This window comes from Dermacentor andersoni, chromosome 1 (assembly GCF_023375885.2).
Source record: "Dermacentor andersoni chromosome 1, qqDerAnde1_hic_scaffold, whole genome shotgun sequence".
Taxonomy (NCBI): domain Eukaryota; kingdom Metazoa; phylum Arthropoda; class Arachnida; order Ixodida; family Ixodidae; genus Dermacentor; species Dermacentor andersoni.
In genome coordinates, this window is record NC_092814.1 from 53716103 (window position 1) to 53739176 (window position 23074).

Here is a 23074-nt window from a genome sequence, read left to right on the forward strand (position 1 = left end):
GAGTGTCCGTCGAAATGCACTGGTGTTCCAGTTCCTTTGGTGCTTCAATGCATAAAACAGCGGTTACTTTAAGAAGTAACTGGAATGCCAAAGCATTTCGTCGGTTACCTTGAAAATTAATATCTTGAAACTGGTGCTGTCTGGAGAATTCGCTCCAAGTAGATACGACGTGCAAACTACGTGGCTATAATTAGTAGATTGAAATATGTGGTGTAACATAATTATTTAAATAAGTTAATTTGCATAATTATGTTAATTATTGAATTGAACATTTTGATTTCTCACAGAAGTAATGGCCGCCTCATCGGCTAATTTAGATCAAGGGTTAGAATTGTTCTATCTGCCATAGGCAATCTTTAAAAAATTTAGTGCAGATAAAAAAAACACCCTGTATACCTGAGGAAGTGCCTTGAGTTTGACTATGTGACAAGAATACAGCAATATACTTGTCCACTACAAAAATGCAGCAGGTAATTGGGGCGGTGTAAGGTTTCCGGCCCAAGTGAGGCTTTGCCTCCCTCTGTACAAGTTCGGGGGCGGGGGGGGTCAAGAACCCGTGCACCCACATGATCAATGCTTATGCACCGACTTTTATTACTTTTATTATGCCACTTTTATTTACGCCACTTTGTGTACATCTACTTTTGTCGGCACAAACACACACATAAATTAAAAGAGAAAAAGGGAAGATCAGAGGCATCAAATTGTCAGCTTGCACCTTCAGTGTTGCCGTCAAGATGTACTTGCATGAGCCTTTCCAAGTTCAGCTCCTCCTTTTCATTATAAACATCTAGAGTTCTTAAGTAGTCTAGAACGTTCTGGCGAGCCTTCTGAATCCTGAGACACCATGCCTGAAGCTCGGACTTGGACGACTTTTCTGCAAAAAGCAAACACCCCACAGCAAAGGGCACTATTTGAAAAGTGACAGAATATTGTAGTCACTGCAGACAACTTATATCTTAATGTTTTGAGAAATGTGCAGCTAGACCTTGTATGTCACATAACATTTAAAAAAAATTGATGTAGCTTCACCTTGTGCTTGCCTGATGAGCTTGGACACAATGGCACGAAGCTGTAGGTCCCAAATGTGAATCTGACTGGCAGGTGTTGGTTCAGTAATGCAACCTGCAGTATCCACAGGTGACCATGGTTCTTTTGATGCAGTCTCTAGAATGGCCATTACTTTCTCCCTACATGGAAACAGAAGTTCAAAGTGTGCCTTAAAGAAGGTTATTTGACAGTGCTGCCAATTTTCCTGCTAAGGCAATTAGGAAAACAAAAGAACCTTGAAAATAGATTTCAAGTGCCAAATTATTTATTCAATACAACTTGTAAAATAAACAAGCATTCATGTTAGCTATGCAAATGTTTTTCCAGATAACATTACATATATAGAGAGATGGGGTTGAGAAGAGAACAGGAAGCGGCTGGTGAAAACCGACCCTCTCAGAGCCAGAAGCCGCAAGCGTGTGCGTGCAACAAAGCTGAACAATTTTTTTTTAGTCCCACCATATCGCAATTCACAACAAGAAAGGTGCAGTATATGTCCTGACTAATATGGCTACCAATGTGGATAGAGGTATAGTAATAGAGGTACTGTGAATGTTTAAGGCCTACAACAGAACTGGAATCACGACAAAAATGACACTGCCTTTATGTTTATAACAATGCAACAGAAGACCAAAGATAACAATGCTCAACCGAGCTGTCAGGTGTTATAAAAAGGAAATCTGGTCTATTTATTGTTATCCGGTTGATAAAGAAAAGAAAAAGTCAGGATATTTGGCCATCCTGACTGGGTCAAGTCAGAACACGGAACATTTACTCGAAAGTCGAGGCTGTCCAACTAAATTTAGGACGGTTGACAACCCTATGTTCATTGCTTTTGTAACACCTGCATTTTTTCGTTACCTTTTACAAAAGGGCGGAGCTTCAGGGAGGAGTTGGGTTTAACCTGATTTTCATAAAATTTCTTCAGGGTACAAAAATCTAGAATTCTCGGGTTTTACCCAAAAACAAAAGACCTTAATTATTTGCCTGGGAACATTTTCGGCAAAACAGTAATTATCATAATGATACAATTAGCTTAACACATCACATAGGCATATACTATGTTGAAATTAAATGATGTGTTCAAGACCTGAGCAACATAAACATTTATTTACTTAAAATGCTTTCTGCAGATTGCCTCTAATGGTATTCAGAAGTGGCCAGTACTGTTGGCATTGTACATTACAAACCAACATATACTGTAGGGCATCATCTGACTTGTTTTTTATGCAAATATGATGCCAATTCAAGTCTGGCTTCCATTTCACTCGTCCACATCAGTCTGCTACAATCACACCGAATCAAACACACAGGAATGGTTCAAATTTTGCAGGCTACCGTTTGCCAAAAAGCACATGCTGTATTCTATTGACTAACACCTTCTAACCTGCTTCGGTAGTCCTCAAACTCTACTACAGTTGGATGCTTAGAGCACTGGTAGTCAGAGGCATAGCCAGAAATTTATTCGGCAGGAGGGGTTCTCGACCAACAACTACCACTTCTTCCCCTCCTTCATCTCTCTCTCTCTCTCTATCTATATATATATATATATAATCTTTTAAAGATTATATATATATATATATATATATATATATATATATATATATATATATATATATAATCTTTTAAAGATTACTGCCAATCTCGTCAGAGATTACAGCAGGGAAGGTACATGAAATGTCTGTTGGTTTCACAGAGTCATACATGCATAACATTATACCGTGCTAGTTGAACAATACATTAGAAAAATGGTTTTGGTTGCACCATCTATATAGATGCAAAAGAAAAAGAATATATTTATAACAACAACATAGACTAGACACTCAGCAAGTTTAATGTTTTTACGATGACATTGAGGATATTTGTGAAGCAAGAAATTAATTGACAATCATACTAATAAACCTGTTTAATGATGAGTTAGTTACAGTGAGTTTCAAGGAGTTCCAGTGTATAATTGCTAGAGGGAAAAATGAGTATTTGAAGCAATTAGTATTGAAAGAGTATTCGGTTAGTGTATGGGTGTGCTTATGACGAGATGGTCTTCCACTTGAGTAAGATATAATGGTTGAGGTGTCAGTTTTTATCATGTTGTGGAGAAACTGGAGCATCAGTTTTGGCCATGTTAGTTTGGTTCGGTTTTGTGGTGTTAGGATACCAGCATTATTAGTTAGTTGTGTTGGTGAGTCTGTAAGTCTATACTTATTGAAAATAAACCTTGTTGCTTTTCTTTGTACTGCCTCTATTCTGCTCACCTGCTGCTGGGTAAAAGGGAACCAGACAGGACTAGGATATTCTAGTGCAGATCAGACAAGTGTTGTATAAGCTCTTAGTTTGCTATTTGGTGGGTGCTAGTTTAAGACGTCTTTTGAATACAAACAGTCACTTCAGGGCTGTGCTAGTAATCTTATCTATGTGAGCCTCCCATCTTACATAGCTTAAAATTGTTATTCCCAAGTACCTGTGACCAATTACCTTAGTCAGGGGACAGTTGTCAATAGTGTAAGAAAAGTTAGACCTGTACTTTTTGCGGGTTATTGCCAAGGAAACACGTTTACCAACATTGAGAGACATTTGCCAGCTTTTACACCACAGGCCCCGACTATAGGGGAGGCTCCGGGGCCCGAGCCCCGTCCAGAGTTTTCTAGGAAAGCAGAGCCCCCCCCCCCCCCCGGCGGCGCCGAAGCCCACCTCCCCCACCACACACACACCTCAAATGTCATTACCAGAGTTTTGTCACCCCCATCATTTGAGGATTCTTTTGACTTGCCTCGACCTTTTAGGCTAAAATTTTATTGCGGCTAATAGCTTACTGCATCACTGTTGGCGCGGACATGCACGGCTCTTAATTCATACTTTCGCTTTATTTCTGCAAATCCTGACAATAGGAGGACAAGCACATTAGAAGCACTAGCGGCGGCTACCTTATCCATATTTTCTCACTTCAACATTGTTTTAAATTTCCACTGTAGACACTATGCACATACACAATTCTATTTAAATATACACACAGGACAAAGTTTATTATATTTTTTGAAAGAGAAGGAGGTAGCCAATAATATTATTTCTAAAGGCCTATGCCTAGAGAATGAATATGTTGCTGCATGTTCACCTCACTTCAAATTGCTTTGCGTGATTTTTTTGACCCTAAATAAACCTGCAGGCTTCAGTGATCCCTTCGGCAAAGTCTTTTATCAATGACATGTGAAATGCACGTGAATGATAATATGTCTCAGTATTGCTTCTCTATCCAGTAAGCGATGCTAACGACTCATGAAAAAAAAAAACTCTTCTAATAACTTACAACATTTATAAAGAATGGTAACATCGTCACCTGCACGCAGAGGTCATAAATACATACAGGGCGTCCCAATTAACTACCATGCACAAAGATTAAAAAAAAAAGTTGCATTACTCGAAGAAGACCTAGTGCGTATTGTTTCCGGTGCCGTGGAGTAGCTGCCAGTAATTTTTTCATTACTGAGATTTAATTTATGTAATTGTAATTATTTATCTAACTCGAGATGTACTATCCTAATTATCAAACAGTCAATGAGGCATTTGTAGGCACAGCCAAGGGACATCTAATTACAGTATTTTCAGCGACGTACTAATTGCATAAAAATGTTTCCAGACTGATAAATAAACCCCGTGAAATGTGAAAAATACCACGTGACCGCACTCCGACCTGCATCATAAAGCAGCACCCTCAAACAAGCTCCCTCTGAATTAGCTAGAACGAAATAAAGGAAATAAAGAAAAACATTATGTATCTGCCACGCCCTGGCAGAAGTAACACGTCGTGTTTGGTGTTGGAAACACGCTGTGATAGCTGTTGTCTTAACATCGATGAAGTGCATGAATGTTTTTTCTTTTTTCACAAAACCTACCAACACAAAAGCAAATTGGCAACATCAGTGCAAAATATTTCAAGGTGCGTTTTGTTTTGTTCTAGTCGCCATGTGTTTCTCTAATGAGCAGAAGGAAAACATGATCCTTGCCTTGGGAGCTGCAAATGGCAACAAGAGGAAGGCTGCAAATATATATCAGTCATGGAAGTGTAGTGATAGACCAAATGCACTGACTGACTGGCAGCTTCCAAAAACAGTGGTGGAAAACTCTATCTTTGAGTCCTAGCCTATGCACGAATGTTCTAGCATTTATGACCTCAAACCATCATGCTAGCGTGTGGGACGTGGCCGCGGCCCAGGTACCAATTTCCAAGTCATCACTTTAGGGGATTCTGCATGACTCCGCCTTTCACCCGTAACATCTTAACCTGCACCAATGCTTGGAAGATAGGGTCCTGTGGAATCATCTAGAATTTTTTAATTGGGTCCTCACAAAAGCCGATGAGTCACCGGACTTTTTTGAGCAACATCATGTGCACAGATGAAGCCAACATTTACAGAAACAGCTAGGTAAATTTGCATATACAACTTTGAAGTGACTCCAATCCACACTGGGTAAAGTGCACTCGGCACCAGTACCAGTGGTCGTTCAATGTGTGGTTCGGGATTTACACCGGTGCTAAAATCGGTCCCATCTTCGATCACACACTGACTGAACAGCTTACGTGGACGAAATCGTTGAAGGAGAGGCAGATGAGTTTCTCAGCGAATTCCCACTGTCACGTCTTCCACTTCTGTGGTATCAGCAAGATCGGGCACCAGCACACAGCAGCAGCCGAGCATGAAACTGGCTGGATGCAGGCACAGGGGGGGGCCCGTGGGGGCCCGGCCCCCCTCCCTCCCAGAAATTAAGTGGCATACTCCCCCCCCCCCCCCCCATCCGCCCACGCCACCACTCCTCACACACATTCCTAAAGCGCCGACAAATCAATCTACTTGGCGGTCAACATGTTGCTGCCTTTTACAGCGAAAACAGTGTATGACTAACTTGCATAGTTTTTTTTCGGCGTCCGTTAACAGAAAAAATAATTATGTGGGCTGATCCTGGTGATAGTGTAACAAGGGTCCAAGATCAATGGCACAAACGCCTGTGGACTCGGGAACCTATAACGTGCCCTTCGGAATCTTTGGGATGGGCCCACGTATGGGGAGTGCTTAACACCTGCTTCACCTCCACCGCGGGTCGGCCCGACATTGCACTACATTCGGTATGGACCCACGTATGGGGAGTGCTTAACGCCTGCTTCACCTCTGCCGCGGGTGGGCCCGGTATTGCAATATCTTCAGCACGGACCCACGTATGGGGAGCGCTTAACGCCTGCTTCACCTCGGCCGCGGGTGGGCCCAGTATTCATCATCATCATCATCAGCCTGGTCACGCCCACTGCAGGGCAAAGGCCTCTCCCATACAATGACAATGATGTTTATTTGCATCAGTACATGACGTACTTCTCCAACTACCCCGGTCATGCACTAATTGTGGCAATGTGGTCCCTGCAAACATCTTAATCTCATCCGCCCACCTAACTTTCTGCGGCCCCCTGCTACGCTTCCCTTCCCTTGGAATGCAGTCCGTAACCCTTAATGACCATCGGTTATCTTCCCTCCTCATTACATGTCCTGCCCATGCCCATTTCTTTTTCTCGATTTCAACTAAGATGTCATTAACTCGCGTTTGTTCCCTCACCCAATCTGCTCTTTTCTTATCCCTTAATGTTACACCCATCATTCTTCTTTCCATAGCTCATTGCGTCGTCCGCAATTTAAGTAGAACCCTTTTCGTAAGCCTCCAGGTTTCTGCCCCGTACGTGAGTACTGGTAAGACACAGCTGTTCTCTTCTTTTCTCTTGAGGGATAATGGCAACCTGCTGTTCATGATCTGAGAATGCCTGCCAAACGCACCCCAGCCCATTCTTATTCTTCTGATTATTTCAGTTTCATGATCCGGGTCCGCGGTCACTACCTGCCCTAAGCAGACGTATTCCCTTACCACTTCCAGTGCCTCACTACCTATCGTAAACTGCTGTTCTCTTCCGAGACTGTTAAACATTATTTTAGTTTTCTGCAGATTAATATTTAGACCCACCCTTCTGCTTTGCCTCTCCAGGTCAGTGAGCATGCACTGCAACTGGTCCCCTGAGTTACTAAGCAAGGCAATATCATCAGCGAATCGCAAGTTACTAAGGTATTCTCCATTAACTCCCGTAAGACGATCGCTTTCAACATAGCGCCCGCAGCAGCGAGCTAATTCCCCTGTGTGCTGCTTCTCACTTCAATGTCAACGAAGCGGCGACTACACAGTGCTCACGGGGCTCGCAGCACATGCCGTACTCCACGGCTTTTGTAGATCGCTTTCAAACGGGCTGCACCAGATGTAGCCGCCGCCGGAGCACGATTGATGACTGTCGATAATAGTTCAGTGTACCTAATAAATGTTGCATATATTTCCTTCATTCGCTACATCTCCCTGGTCATTTGATCCCACATCTACATCTGCTGTGAGCTGTCTATAACACCAATGAGCACTGCTTCTACTCGCCTCTTCTACATAATTTCCTGCAGGTCTCACTTAACAGTTCGCTGTTGCAACCGTGCTTCTCCGTTTCATGGTTCCTTTGCAGTTGTTCTCGCAATTATATGAAACACAACAGCATAATGCCATGAAACACCACGTCAGTACTACGAGATGCTTATGCATCATTCAGATATATCCAAGAGAAGATTCTGTGTGGAATTTTCTCTCTCTCTCTCTTTTGCAGACGTCCCTATTGCCGATTCGGCACATTTAGAAGTGGTACATTTACCTTCTTGAACGCATCTGTTTTGCCATTTCTCTACACATGGGTCGCTTCCTGCTCTGTTTATTTCGCTTTTATTTTTTGCCACGAACCTCTTTTTGCAGCATGTGTACACTCTCATGAAAAATAAAACGATCACTTTAATTTGGCTTAGGTCCGAAGCAAATTTCTGGCACAAAATGGAGCTGCGAGTGCACTCTTTCGATGTGGTGCGAGCACAGCCGAGATTTCGAAACATTCTATGCCTATTGCATTGCTGTTCACGCTTCGTGCGTGCTCAGAGCGGCGCTTTGGCCATGTTATCAAGGAGCTTTTGTTATCAATGTGATCAGTCGGTCTTGAGAGACAGATAATAAATGTGACGTAGAAATTTTAGGAACTAATAGCTGCATGCGAAGCCGCGAAACCTGCTTTTGGTGCTCCTTCCGTACCATTATCAAGGTGATGAACTGTCTCTTTGGGTGTGCGATGGGCAAATCAGTTGCTTTCTATCAGCTTATTTGAGGGCGCTGCTTTATGATGCGGGTGGGAGCGCAATCATGCGGTATTTTTCATTTTTCGTGGGGTTTCTTTACCAGTCGGAAAAAATTGTACGCAATTAGTACGCCGCTGAAAGCACCGCATCAAAATGTCATTTGGGGGTGCCTACAAATGCCTCATTGACACTTCGATAATTATGACAGTTCTTCTAGAGTTAGGTAATTAATTATAATTACCTGATTAAATCTCAGTAGTAACAAGTCTTGTTGTATGATAGTTGGGACACATCCTCTATAATTCACTCAGTAAACGAAATGAGGCCAAGCCGGATTCACTCAAAATCAGAATCAACAGCAGCCATGCGCAGCAAAAAAAAAAAGTGAGATGCTGCAGTTTCTCCGGAAAGGCAAAGCAGTATTAGTGATAGTGAAGTACACAATAATTTTCCGAAGAAAGATTACACCACCAAGAGATGCCAGATTCTTGGTGGTGCAAGAGGACTCAGACTGTGAAATCGAACTGTCTCCTACTATGAGGTCTTGTATATGCTCACATCAGGCCGTCACTTAGTGAACAATTCTTTGAGGTCACACGAAGTTTCAAGTGCAACTGTTATTAAAGTGTGTGCGTGCATGCGCGTGCGCGCGCGTGCGTGCGTGTGTGTACAGAGTGTTTCAGCTAACTTTAGCCAGCGTTTAAAAATATGCCGATGCACTCTAAGGCAACGCGACCAAATGCATGTTGCTCACTTTTGTATGTAATGTGTCACGCTTGTAATGTGTGCTTAATGTAACGTGCTGCTTAATGAGATAATTAGTCAAGATTAATTAACCAACTTCAGAACCAACGAAGTTAGGGCCAGAAATTCTGATTAGAAAGTTTCAGAGCTCTTTGCAAAATGTCCGATTAGACTGTTTCTGGCTTTCTATCTATTAAGTATTAGTGTTTTTTTTGGCTTACTGTGGATGCATGCGAAATAAAAAAAAATACCATGTGACATACCCGCTTGCGTGCCATCATTGCAGCGCTCCCAAACTGTCCGCGTGAAAACGAACATAGCATCTAGCAGGGCGTGCTGCCGCTTAAAAGGCAACAGGGCAGTGACGAAGGCGCTGGCTGTGCGATTTACGCCAGCGATGTGCTTCCCTCACGGCAGTTCATGACAGCGATAAGCAGACACAGGGGCAGCACACCCGGCTAAATGCTATGTTTGTTTGTGCGTGGAACGCTTGGGCGCAGTGCAATCACGACACGTATGCGGGCATGTCACGTGGTGTTCTATTGTATTTCGCGGGCATCCGCAGTAAGCTGAAAAACACTAATACTTAATAGATAGAAAGACAGAAACTGTTTATTCGGCAGCTTTGCAAGCCGCTCTGCAACTTTCTAATTGGAATTTTTTTCCTAGATCCTTTGCTTCAGAAGTTGCTTAATTAATCTTGAACAATTATCTAATTAAGAAAAATACAAAAAATAGTGTGACACACTACATACAAAAGGGAGCAACATGCATTTAGTTGTGTCATCTTAGAGTACATCGTCACATCTTTAAATTCTAGCTAAAGTTAGCTGAAACACTCTGTATATATATATATATATATATATATACGAGGTTCGGAAAGCCCCAGCCCCCCTGAAAAATGAAAACTTTCCACTTATATTTTACACCCCTCGTGTACAGCTTCTAGCGTGCCATTAAGGATGAGGTGATCTTCAAGAGTATTAATTTTCTGGTAAATAATGCGATCGTCAGCAAAGAGCCCAATTTTTACATCATTGGAGAGAGGCAAATCATTAATAAATATTGTTAATAAGATTTGGGCTACAACGCTACGCTGTGGTACGCCTGATGTGACTGATCCAGGGAAAACACGGCGAAGGCGGGAGATGGAAATTCAAGTTGATGAGCAAAACGAGAACAAGGCGAAAACAGCAGCCAACATTTCGACAAGTGGACTTGTCTTCTTCAAGGCGACAGATGCTTTCCTCGCCGCAGTATATATAGGTAGGCTTCTTCTAAAGGGGAGGGGGCGTAAGGCGGGTGGGTGAGGCAACGAGCGAAGGTGTGTTGGCGGCGAGGGTGTTGAATTGAGAATAAAGGAGTGCTGTGCACAAGGCCAGGGACACGGCCGTCTGTCAATCATGTGTCAACGCCCGTGTGTCAGCCGGCGTGACAACGGTGTGCACAGCAGCCCTCTATTACCTGTTTTGCTGGTGGTCGTGGGCTATCATGCCTCTGAAAGAAATAATAGAAGGAGTGGCAGAAACCAGTGCTCGTGGAAAAAAAAAAAAAAAGAAAGAATACTGAAATGGTATAAATAAATAAATAAAAGAAAAAAAACGGAAAGAAAAAAAAGAGGGAAAGAAATGAAAAAGAAAAGCACTAAGAAACGAAAGTAAGTGTCGTTGCGTATAGCTTGAAATTAAGCATAACGAATAGATTCTAATGTGACATGTTATTCTAGAGGCAGCGTTGCATATTTGTGCATACTGTGAACGGTTACTCAAGTGGTCTTTAATCCAGTGAACTATGAGGCAATCTCCAAGTGTTATCTCTAATTTATTTATGAGTTTTTTGTGTGAAACGTAGTCGAACACTTTAGAAAAATCTAAAAAAGTAAGATCAATTTATTTGTGGTTATCAACAGCCTGGGCTGCATCATGTATTAACTCTAAAAGTTGAGTAATTCTTGAAAGGCCCTTATGGAAACCATGCTGTACAGGAGACAAGATATGTTGTTCTTCCAGATATGGTTATGTGTCCTATTATTACATGTTCTAGTAATTTACATGCAGAGCTAGTTAGCGATACAGGTCTGTAGTTTGAGACCATGGTTTTGCTGCCTGATTTATGTATGGGTATTATTTTGGTGTCCCACTCTATGGGAATAATGCAAGATTTTAGGGATTCATTAAATATTATGCATAAGTATTCAGCTACCCATTCCGCATACCTCTTAAGAAAGATGTTTGGCAAGTTGTCAGGACCCGTGCCCTTTGCATCAATGTTTAATTAAAAGTTAAGCACTCTTTCCTCAGTAAATGTTAGTGGTTTCATTTGTGTATGGTCGGAAGGTTCCATGGACAGTATGTTTCCATCACCTACGGCAAAAACTGATTGGAAGTAACTGTTAAAGGAGTTAGCAAGAGCGTTGTTGTTTACAGAAAAATGTGTGTGCTCATCATTTTTCTTTGGATTCAGATATTTCCAAAATTTATTTGGAGCATTTTTCATAAATTTGGGAAGAATCTTTGTAAAGTAATTGTTATTAGCATCTTTTAGATTACACCTCATATGATTAACGCCTACTGCAAGATCATTTCTAGTTAGACTTGTTGGTTCAGCTTTTTTCTTAATCGCTTTACCTTTCGCTTTGCATGTATTACATCAAGCATTATCCAGGGATTTAGTCTTCTCGTTTTTTTTCTCTTGATCGGTATGTAGTTCTTTATGCATGACGTCACGAGTTCTGTAAATCTACTCCACAACGTTCCGATATCAGCGGGTAAGTTATGCGAAAGCACTATAAAAGAATCATACTCGAAAGAAAGACAGTCGATTATACTTGTACCATTGGCATGGCTGAAATCAGGATATTGCTACGGAACAGCCGCCACAGTGAGGCTGCAACTGAGGAGGAAGAAGACGACGTGGGCCCACTTGATACAGCATCGCCATTTTGGCCTTCCGTTAGCTTCCTTGTAAATAAATTGTATATAGTATTGGGCTCCAGCTACACGCAACATTAATTTGGTGGAGGTGGACGTTCCCCGTACCCGTCATGGAGCTTCTCAGCGGTCGCAACGGCGACAGTGCAACTTCGGCTCCGGCCGGCGGCACTTCATCTACGCAACCGTCTCCGCCTGCGGCCCCGACCTTCGTCGCCGTCTCTCCCCCTCGGGATCCTGGTGTTTTCGACGGAGTTGGCAGTCCTGATGTTGACGACTGGCTCCGCTTATACGAACGTGTCAGCACCAGTCACAGGTGGGATCCGACTATTATGCTTGCGAACATTCTTTTCTACCTCGACGGAGCTCCACTTGCATGGTTCCAGACTCACGAAGAGGAGATCTCGAGCTGGGATCTCTTCAAAGAGAAGCTCCGCGACTTCTTTGGCAATCTGTTCGGTCGCCAAGTCATTGCCAAGAAAGCCCTTACCACACGTGTACAGACGTCGACCGAGTCCTACGTGTCGTACATTCTCGACGTCTTGGCCCTTTGTGCCAAGGCTGACCCGACCATGTCTGAGGACGATAAGGTTAATCACGTCCTCAAAGGCATTGCTGACAACGCCTTCAATTTACTGGTGTTTACGAACGTCACCAGCATCGATGCGATCCTCAAGGAGTGCCGCCGTCTCGAGCATGCTAAAAGCCGCCGGGTATCCCAGCACATCACGCGACTTCCCAACACAGCTGCTACGTCATCCTGTGACGACCTCTTCCACCAGCCGTCACGATGTGACAACTTGACCCGCATCATTCGTCGTGAGGTGAAAGCGGCACAACCGGCGGCCCCTTCATTCACGTCACCTGATCATTCTCCGGTGACAATCTCCTTGATCCAGGCCGTCCTCCGTCAAGAGTTGTCCAACGTCGGCCTGCAATCCATTCGTTCCATATGCTCGGAACCTCTTTCTCCACACACGTCCCCACCGCGTTCTTCTTACTCCTCTTACGGACAGCGCAACCCCTCCAAATGGCGAACCGTGGACGACAAGCCGATCTGTTTTAACTGCCGACGCATTGGACATGTCGCTCGCCACTGCCGCAGCCGCTGGACTTCTCCAATACGCTATTCTCCTGGTTACCACCCTTGCCCCTCTAGCGCGTCCTTTTCCTTCGCCCCTTCTATGCCCGCTCCATCATCTGACCCTGCGACAACTTTGACACGACCCCGCTACTCCCGCTCGCCTTCTCCCTCCCGTCGTCAATCTCGTTCGCCCCCGTCACACCGTGCTCCTTCTCCGACCTACTCGCCGCACCCCCGACCAGAAAACTAGACAGTGCAGCTTCTGGAGGTGAAGCTGCAAAGACGACATTGGCTCAATATCCTCGCTTCACCTTACCCATGAACAAGAATCTTTTGGATGTTCTCGTCGACAATGTTCCTGTGTGCGTGTTGATTGACACCGGGGCGCATGCGTCAATTATGAGTGCTGCTCTTCGCCATCGGCTCAAGAAAGTTCTGACGCCCGCCCCGAACCGATTTGTACAAGTCGACGACGAAGGGACTGTCGCTATTGTTGGCATGTGCTCTGCCCGACTCACCATTGCTGAGACACACCGTCGTTCTTTTCACCGTCATCGAGCATTGCCCTCACGAACTCATTCTCGGTCTGGATTTCCTTGCCAATCATTCGGCCCTCATTGACTGTTCGGCCGGCTCACTTCGCCTTGACTTGCCTCTTCTTGCCGACCCTGTGGACCCGCCTCCAAGCCGTTTGAGCTGCATGGATTTTATTCGCTTACCGCCTCAATCTGTGACGCACGTCGACTTGTTGTCCTCACCAGCTGTACCTGACAGTAATTACGTGGTCGCACCTATTCCGGCAGTTATACTTACACATGGTGTTACCGTGCCGCACACTGTGCTGACAATTACTGGCCTTCCCCTTGTCAATTTCGCGCTAACCGCGCAAGTTCTGCCTCAGGGGATTTCATTGGCTATAATTAGCGCTTTGCACGATGATGACATCGAGCCATTCACAGTGGAAGATCGTTACAGCTCAGCCCATACCGTGACGTCATCGCACGGTACTGACGTCGACATTGAGAAGATGGTTTCCTCTGACCTTACACCTGTTCAAGCTGAAGCCCTTTGCCGCGTTCTTGACGGCTATCGCGACATTTTTTACTTTGACAATCGACCCTTAGGTCAAACGTCCGTCGTGACTCATCGCATAAACACTGGCGATGCGAACCCTATTCACCAACGTCCATATCGTGTTTCTGCGTCCGAACGAGCTGTTATCCAACAGGAAGTCAAAAAGATGCTTGCAAAGGACATTATAGAGCCTTCCTGTAGTCTCTGGGCTTCTCCCGTCGTGCTTGTCAAAAAGAAGGATGGAACGTGGCATTTTTGTGTAGATTATCGCCACCTGAACAAAAATCACAAAAAAGGACGTCTACCCTTTGCCACGTATTGATGACGCTCTAGACTGCTTGTACGGTGCCACCTATTTTTCTTCTATCGACTTACGGTCCGGCTACTGGCAGATATCCGTCAGCGACATGGATCGAGAGAAGACTGCATTTATTACCCCTGACGGCCTTTATCAGTTCAAGGTGATGCCTTTCGGTCTTTGTAACGCGCCCGCCACCTTCGAACGAATGATGGACTCTGCTTCAGGGGATTCAAGTGGTCCACCTGTTTGTGCTATCTGGACGACGTCATCGTTTATTCGCCCACATTTGACACGCATCTAGACCGTCTTTCAGAGATGCTTAACGTGTTCCGCTGTGCCGGTCTCCAGTTGAATTCGTCAAAATGTCACTCCGCTCGCCGCCAAATCACCGTCCTTGGACACCTCGTGGACGCCAGAGGCGTGCAACCTGATCTGGACAAAATTCGCGCCGTTACGAACTTTCCTGTTGCGAAGTCTACCAAGGACGTTCGTAGTTTCGTAGGGCTGTGCTCTTACTTCCGACGCTTTGTGAAGGAATTTGCGACCATCGCACGTCCTCTTACCGATCTCTTGAAGAAAGACGCCCCATTTCCTTGGGGACCTGACCATGCCGTGTCTTTTTCGCAGCTCACTACTCTCCTTACCACGCCTTCAATTCTGGCCCACTTTGACCCGTCTGCCTCAACGGAAGTTCGAACTGATGCCAGTGGTCACGGCATAGGAGCAGTGTTAGCACAACGCCAGCGTGGACATGATCGCATTATAGCCTATGCCAGCCGACTTCTATCACCCGCTGAGAGCAATTATTCAATCACAGAGCGCGAGTGCCTCGCTCTTGTGTGGGCTGTTGCGAAGTTTCGTCCATACTTGTACGGACGCCCCTTCTGTGTCATCACTGATCACCACGCGCTCTGCTGGCTATTCTCGCTCAAGGACCCCACGGGACGACTCGCTCGCTTGGCGTTACGCCTGCAAGAATATACCTTCTCCGTGGTATATAAGACGGGACGCTTGCACCAGGATGCCGATTGTTTGTCCCACTACCCCGTCGACAAACCGGCTGATGCGGACGCCATCGCTTGCGTTTTCTCTGTGTCCCAATTGCTTGAAATCGGTAACAAGCAACGCCACGATCCTTCATTACGAGCCCTCATCGACCATCTGGAGTCAACGCCTGGCGACGCCTCTCTCCGGATGTTTCTCCTTAAGGAGGGGAAATTATACCGCCGCAATCTCGATCCACACGGCCTTGACCTTCTGCTCGTAATTCCATCACACCTGCGTTCGACTGTCCTCCAACAACTTCACGACGCTCCCTTGGCTGGACACTTGGGCGTCTCGCGCACATACAACCGTGTACGCCGTCGATTCTTTTGGCCGGGTCTCGCCCGCTCCGTGCGGCGCTATGTTGCCACTTGTGAGCCCTGTCAGCGCGGGAAGAAGCCCTCCACACCTCCAGCTGGATGTCTCCAGCCGATCGACATCCCACCGGAACCCTTTTTCCGTGTTGGTCTAGACCTTCTTGGACCGTTTCCTCTCTCGGGCTCCGGAAATAAATGGGTCGCCGTCGCTACTGATTATGCTACGCGGTACGCAATCACCAGAGCCCTTCCGAGAAGTTGTGCTACTGACATTGCTGACTTTCTGCTCTATGACATCATTGTAGTGCACGGTGCTCTACGCCTATTACTCACTGACCGTGGCCGCAGCTTTCTGTCGGCAGTCGTCGAGGACATCCTCCGCTCCTGCTCGACAAAGCACAAGTTCAGCACGTCCTACCACCCACAGACCAACGGCCTCACGGAGCGCCTCAACCGGACCATCACCGACATGCTTTCAAAGTATGTTGCGACCGACCACCACGACTGGGATCTTCACTTACCATATGTGACGTTCGCGTATAATTCATCGCGCCACGACACTGCCGTCTATTCACCATTCTATCTCCTATACGGCCGAGAACCTGCGTTGCCCTCGGCCACACGTTCAACCACTGAATACGCCCGCGACACAATCGCACACGCCCACCACGCCCACCACGCGCGCCAGCTCGCCCGCACCCGTCTCGAGGCCTCACAGGAGCATCAGAGACGCCTCTATGATTGCCACCATCGCGACGTGCACTTTACTCCGGGTTCTTTGGTGCTTCTCTGGTCACCCATTCGACGTGTGGGCCTTTCCGAAAAGCTGCTGTCGCGCTACACTGGCCCATACCGTGTGGTGCGACAAGTGACCGATGTCACGTATGAAGTCATCCCCGCCGACCTGTGAGCGTCATCGTTGGCTGCAAGTGACATCGTTCACGTGGCGAGACTAAAGCCATACCAGACACCTTTCACCGCGGATGTGTAGATTAAGCACCGGGACGGTGCTTCTACTGCCGGGGGTGATGCTACGGAACAGCCGCCACAGTGAGGCTGCACTGAGGAGGAAGAAGACGACGTGGGCCCGCTTGATATAGCGTCGCCATTTTGGCCTTCCGTTAGCTTCCTTGTAAATAAATTGTATATAGTATTGGGCTCCAGCTACACGTAACAATATAAAAGCGATGACTGCTCATGAAATCCCACTTCCATCACAGTTGCAGTGCAGAAGATCAACTGATGGTCCGAGATGCCCGGCATAATTTCTATTTTAGTACTGTGATATGGGAAATGATCGCTTAGAAAAATTAAATAAATAATGTTAGACAATAATGCTTGCACTCGTGTGGGCTGAATCACTATTTGATGTAAGTTGAAATTGAGAATTAAATCACAGATTAAGTGAGAATCAGTGGACTTGAAATGCATGCGTTTCCAATGTATTTCTGGCATGTTAAAATCATCAAGAAGGTTTAGTCTGGTATTTGATACATGACGCTGCATATAGTTACAAAGTGAAGTAATGGCGTCACTGTAAGCCAATAGGCTGCGATATACACAGCCCACAGTGATAGCGCATGAACTCATCAGCAGTTTGCAAAATATTGCTTCTATGCTTTCAATATCTGGAAGAACTTTGAAAGATAGCTTTTTGCCAATTAAAATAGCTACGCCGCCACCACGTGTGGGCTGGTCTTTCCGCATTACCGCGTAGTTTGGGCTCCTTATTTCCTGATCATCAATGTCACTTGTTAGCCAGGTTTCAGTAATTGCTACGAAGTCGGGTTCTAGTTCCAGTAATAAAGATTCAAGCAAATGTGATTTGTTCTGAAGACTACACGCATTTAGATTTATGCAGGTTAGTTCTGTTTTTGGCGGGGCCATTTTTTTATTTTGCAGAAGTGTTGACATCGCAGCTGACGGTAACCACTTCATTCTTTTCATCGTCACAGGAAAATATTTCACCATTAATCCAAAGTTCGTCATAATTTAGGGTCACTTTTTCTCCCACTTCCTTTCTTGTTTTGCCATAGTTTCATAGTTTCTTCCTCATGTTACGAATTCTAGCTGAGAAATCTTCACTGACAGAGTAACTGCTCCTCTTCAGCTTGTAGCAATTCTGCAAAACCACTAGTTGGTAGTGATGATCAGCAAGCCATAGAATTATTGGTCTGCTTTTGTTAGCTTTAGGCTTTCCTAATCTATGTATCCTTCTTTCTATGGCCACTGGCTCAGTTTTGAGGACGGTTCCGATAATATTGTCGTTCACTGTTTTCTTTTTCACTTTCCGGTACACCATAAATAATGGAGTTGTTTCATCTAAATCGATTCTCAAGATCATCGATCTGCAGTTCGGGCGTGTGTACTACTTTCTGAAGGTTAGTTATTTCAATTATGCAACACAGTTTGCTATTTTATTGTCTAGAGCACTAATGTTAGCTAGCTGCAAATTGACAGGAGTAAGGTGCTCTTCTTTTATCTCTTTTAAATCATCTGCAATACTTTGCAGTTGCTTAGCAAACTGGTTGAGGTCAGGACCGGGATTAGTTCCTACATCACCAGACAACAGAAGCAAATCTTCAGCACAGTCTACAAGGTTGGTTATTAGCAAGGAAATGAGCTTTGGGCATGGCAGCAAAATAAAAAATGGGTCATTAGAGCGAAAGCATTTTCCATAACGCTGGCTCACCTGCATGAAGTACAATAGGGGATTAGCCGTCCGCATCGTTTAGTTGCTGCCATACCTATTGGCCCACAGTCGAGTGCTGCCAGCACTTATAGGCATGCATGTGAAGTTGCCACCAGGGGAATCCATCCGGTGTCTTGATTCTGCATGGTTGTCACTGATACTGGTTGCTCCAAGATGAAAGCTGCCCCATCAAGGTTCAGTATCATCAATGACGTGTGCTGGTTGATTGTGCCAGCAAGCTGCACTGGATCGCCACGTCTTGTGCATATTGGTGTGTCATGTCCCACTGGTAGCAGGAGAGCGACGACAATCAGCGTGAAGTACAGAAGGGGATTATCTGACCGCATCGTTGAGTTGCCCCCATGCCCTTCGGCCCACAGTCAAGTGCTGCCAGCATTTATAGGCATGCATGTGCATGTTGCCATGAAGGAAATCCATCCGATGTCTTGATTCTGCGTGGTTGTCGCTGACACTCGTCGCTCCAAGATGAAAGCTGCCCTATCAAGGTTCAGTATCATCAATGACACATGCTGGTTGATTGCACCAGAAAGCTGCACTGTCTCGCCACATCTTGCGCATATCAGTGTGTCATGTCCCACTGGTACCTGGAGAGTGACGACAATCTGCATGAAGTACAGAAGGGGATTAGCTGACCGCATTGTTGAGTTAGGCCAGCTAATCATTAAGGATTAGTTGACCGTATTGTGCCCTTGCAACATAATACATATATATATTATTGTGGCTGAGGAAATCACACTGGCCCCGGTAGCAAAATGAAGAAAAAGAGAGTACGACGTACGTTGAAATAGCACAGTATATTTCACTGATGTTTCGGCTGGTGGACCAGCCTTTGTCAAAGGCTGGTCCACCAGCTGAAACGTCAGAGAAATATACTGTGCTAATTCAGTGTACGTCATACTCTCATTTTCTTCATTTATAGTTTTACGCGAACGAAGGATTAATAACTGGAGACTATGTACAAAGTATATTTATAAAGGATAACTGCAGCGCTGGCCAGTTCAGCCGACAGCTCGAGAGCCAGAGAGCGTTCGTCGTCTTCGTCAAGGCGCCCGCATGCATCATCCACAAGAAACATCTAAATATCGGTGATAACAGGAGAGTAGTATGGTTTGAGGCGTGTGACATGCACGTCAGTGGAATTCGGGACAGATGAGGCACTGGTACTGACTGGAGCGATTTTGTACGTAACTGGAGTCACGGAACGCAGCACTCGATATGGGCCTCTGTACCGAGACAGGTGTTTTTCTGACAGGCCAATATGATGATTCAGAGACCACAGGAGTACCAGAGATCCAGGCGAAAAGTGGACGTCTCTGTGTTGGTGGTCGTACAAATGCCGTTGCTTCCCTTGGGAGGTCAGGAGGCGAGCGCGGGCAATTTCGCGTGCTTGGGCTGCTCTGGTGATGGCGTCAAGCACATACTCGCTGGTGTCTGCTGCGGCGGATGGAAGGGACGCGTCCAGTGGCAATGTGGGTTCTCGGCCGAACAACAGAAACAATGGGGAATAACCGGCAGTGTCATGACGCGAAGAATTATATGCAAAAGTGACATAGGGTAGGGCAAGGTCCCAATCAGTATGGTCGGACGAGACATACTTTGAAAGCATGTCTGTTACGGTGCGATTCAGATGCTCTGTGAGACCATTAGTCTGTGGATGGTAAGACGTAGTCAATTTGTGCTTGGTTGAGCAGGACTGCAGGATGTCGGCGATGACTCTAGAAAGAAACGTCCGACCACGGTCAGTGAGCAGTTGGTTTGGAGCACCATGCTGCAGAATCACGTCGCATAAAAGAAAATCGGCGACATCTGTGGCGCAGCTTATTGCAAGCGCTTTGGTGATGGCGTAGCGCGTGGCGTAATCTGTCGCCACAGTGACCCACTTGTTGCAAGACATGGATAGAGGGAAAGGGCCAACTAAGTCCAAGCCAATGCGAAAGAACGGCTCCAAAGGAATGTCGAACGGTTGAAGACACCAGGCAGGGAATGTCGATGGTGTTTTTCGGCACTGGCATTTCTCACACGCCACAACGTATTTCCGGACGGAGTGGGCAAGGCCTGGCCAAATGAAGCGTCTGAGAATCCAGTCGTAGGTGCGGGAGACACCAAGGTGACCTGCCGTTGGTAAATCGTGAAGTTCGTGGAGAACAGCTGACCGGAGGTGCTTAGGAATGACGAGGAGTAGGGCAGGACTGTCGGGGCGTACATTGTGGCGGTATAACACACCATCCCGGAGAACAAACAGGTGAAGGGAAGAATCAGAAGGCGAAGATTCCAAACCATCAATGATGGCGCGCAAGGTGGCATCATGGCGCTGCTCAGTGGCAACGTGTAGCAGCTGAGAGACAGAGAAAATGCAAGCGTCGACATCGGGGTCAGGGTCGGAGGGTGGTTCGTCCACTGGATAGCGTGATAAACAGTCTGCGTCTTGATGTAATCGGCCCGACTTGTACACTACTGCATAGGAATATTCTTGCAGCCGCAGAGCCCAGCGAACAAGCCGGCCAGTAAGATCCTTGAGTAAGGAAAGCCAGCAGAGCACGTGGTGGCCCGTGATTACAGAGAAGTGCGTGCAATACAAGTACGGGCGGAATTTGGAAACCACCCAGACGAGAGCCAGACATTCACGATCTGTAATCGAATAGTTGCGCTCCGCTGGTGTAAGGAGGTGGCTAGCGTAGGCGATAACACGATCTTGACCTTGTTTGCGCTGGGCTAAGACGGCTCCGATACCGTGACCACTGGCATCGGTACGCACCTCTGTAGGAGAAGACGGGTCAAAGTGGGCCAGCATAGGTGGCGTGGTGAGAATGTTGGTGAGGGTGGCAAATGTGGCAGTTTCAGCGGGGCCCCACGTAAATGGCCCGTCCTTCTTCAGAAGGTCAGTAAGTGGTCGGGCAATCACTGCGAAGTCGGAAGTAGGAGCAGAGTCCTACAAAACTTCGGACGTCCTTGACAGACTGAGGTACAGTAAAAGACGCGACAGCATGAAATTCATCGAAGTGACACTTCAATGAATTTAGTTGAAGCCCAGCCTCGCGAAAGACTTGAAGAAGAGCTGATAAGCGCTTAAGGTAAGAGAAAATACTAGAACGTCGTCTAGGTAGCAAAGGCATGTTGACCATTTGAAGCCTTGAAGCAAAGAGTCCATCATACTTTCAAATGTTGCTGGGGCGTTGCATAGACCGAACGGCATAACTTTGAATTGATATAGACCATCAGGGGCGATGAACGTGGTCCTCTCTTGGTCTTTTTCATCCACAGAAATTTGCCAATACCCAACCCAAGGTCTATTGATAAAAAGTAGTTGGCACCGTGAAGACGATCGAAGGCATCATCAATGCGAGGCAAGGGCTAGACGTCTTTCTTGATAATGCGGTTTAGATGACGATAATCTATGCAGAAACGCCATGTGTCATCTTTCTTTTTAATAAGCACCACGGGCGACGCCCAAGAGCTCGACGAAGGTTCAACAATGCCTTCAGCAAGCATCTGGTTCACTTTATCTCGAATAATGTTACGCTCTGAAGCAGAAACTCGATATGGTCGGCGATGATGATGATGATTGAAGTTTATTGGCGCAAGGGCATCTAAGGCCAAAGAGCGCCATGACATGTGTTTTGGTTTAGTAAAATTGTGAGTTTAGGGCTATGACGTAGAGGCTGTATAGAGGCCTACACGTAAGACAAATCTATAAATACTAGTGAATGAATTCTAAAATACCTACGAAGATAAATATAAAGCCTTAAATGCATTGGTTATGAGCACACATAGTAAATTATAGCAGATTGCCCGAGTCCCTTGCTGTATAATCCTTGCCTACGCAAGAAGTGCAAGAGCTCAGACATGCTTTTGTGCATCAGATTGTGCCTCACCTGTGAGGCACAATCTGAAGGTTAGGATGGTATGAGATGATGTCGAGAAAGTTAACTTCTGCAAGATAATTAAGCACTCTTTTAAAGTTAAAAAGTGCATCCTCTGATAAGATCATCGAGGGATGGGGGGGTATATGGTGTGAGTAGAGTTCTCTAAAATGAGCCAATCGGTGTTGAAGTTCAGGACATTGAATGAGGACATGTAGGACGGTTAGGTTCTCACCGCAGTGTGTGCACGTCGGTGGGTCAGTTGCTGTCAAGAGGTATTTGTGTGTGCCATAAGTGTGTCCTATTCTGAGTCGTGCCAGGGTGACTTCGGTGTGTCTATCAAGCTTCAGTGGAAAGGATTTGGTTAACTGCGGTTTAAACAGGTGCAGCTTATTTTCAGCTTCCTTGTCCCATTCAGTTTGCCAATGATTACGGAGCGCCATTTGTACCACAGGTTTCATATCCACACCAGGTACCCAGCTTACATCAATTGTATCCCTATGAGCCGCTTGTCCAGCATTTTTGTCCGCCATTTCATTGCCTGCGATCCCAGAGTGGCCTGGCACTCAGCATACAACAATAGCAAGGTTTTGTTTATACGCTGCGTGAATGTGTTTGAGGAGCTGGTGGATTACAGGGTTTCGGCTTGCTTTGCTGCAGGACAGGGCTATCAAAACGCTTAGGGAATCTGTGTATATTATAGACTTTTGTATCTTGTGCTGTACTATGTACTCAACAGTGACCAGGATACCGTACGCTTCAGCTGTAAAAATGCT

General features: G+C 45.8%; 1 protein-coding gene across 2 annotated transcripts in view; it reads right to left on the reverse strand.

Moving 5' to 3' along the window:
• Window positions 1-570: 570 nt before the first annotated feature.
• The window catches only part of Pstk (Phosphoseryl tRNA kinase), a 48743-nt gene continuing 26239 nt past the window's right edge, over window positions 571-23074 (reverse strand). For both annotated transcript variants that reach the window (XM_050193435.3, XM_055061492.2), the window contains exons 4-5: window positions 1033-1190; window positions 571-877 (exon numbers count right to left, since the gene is read on the reverse strand). In XM_050193435.3, coding sequence (XP_050049392.1) covers window positions 708-877; window positions 1033-1190 — 328 coding nt within the window. In that variant the 3' untranslated portion in view covers window positions 571-707. The remainder of the gene's footprint in view (window positions 878-1032; window positions 1191-23074) is intronic.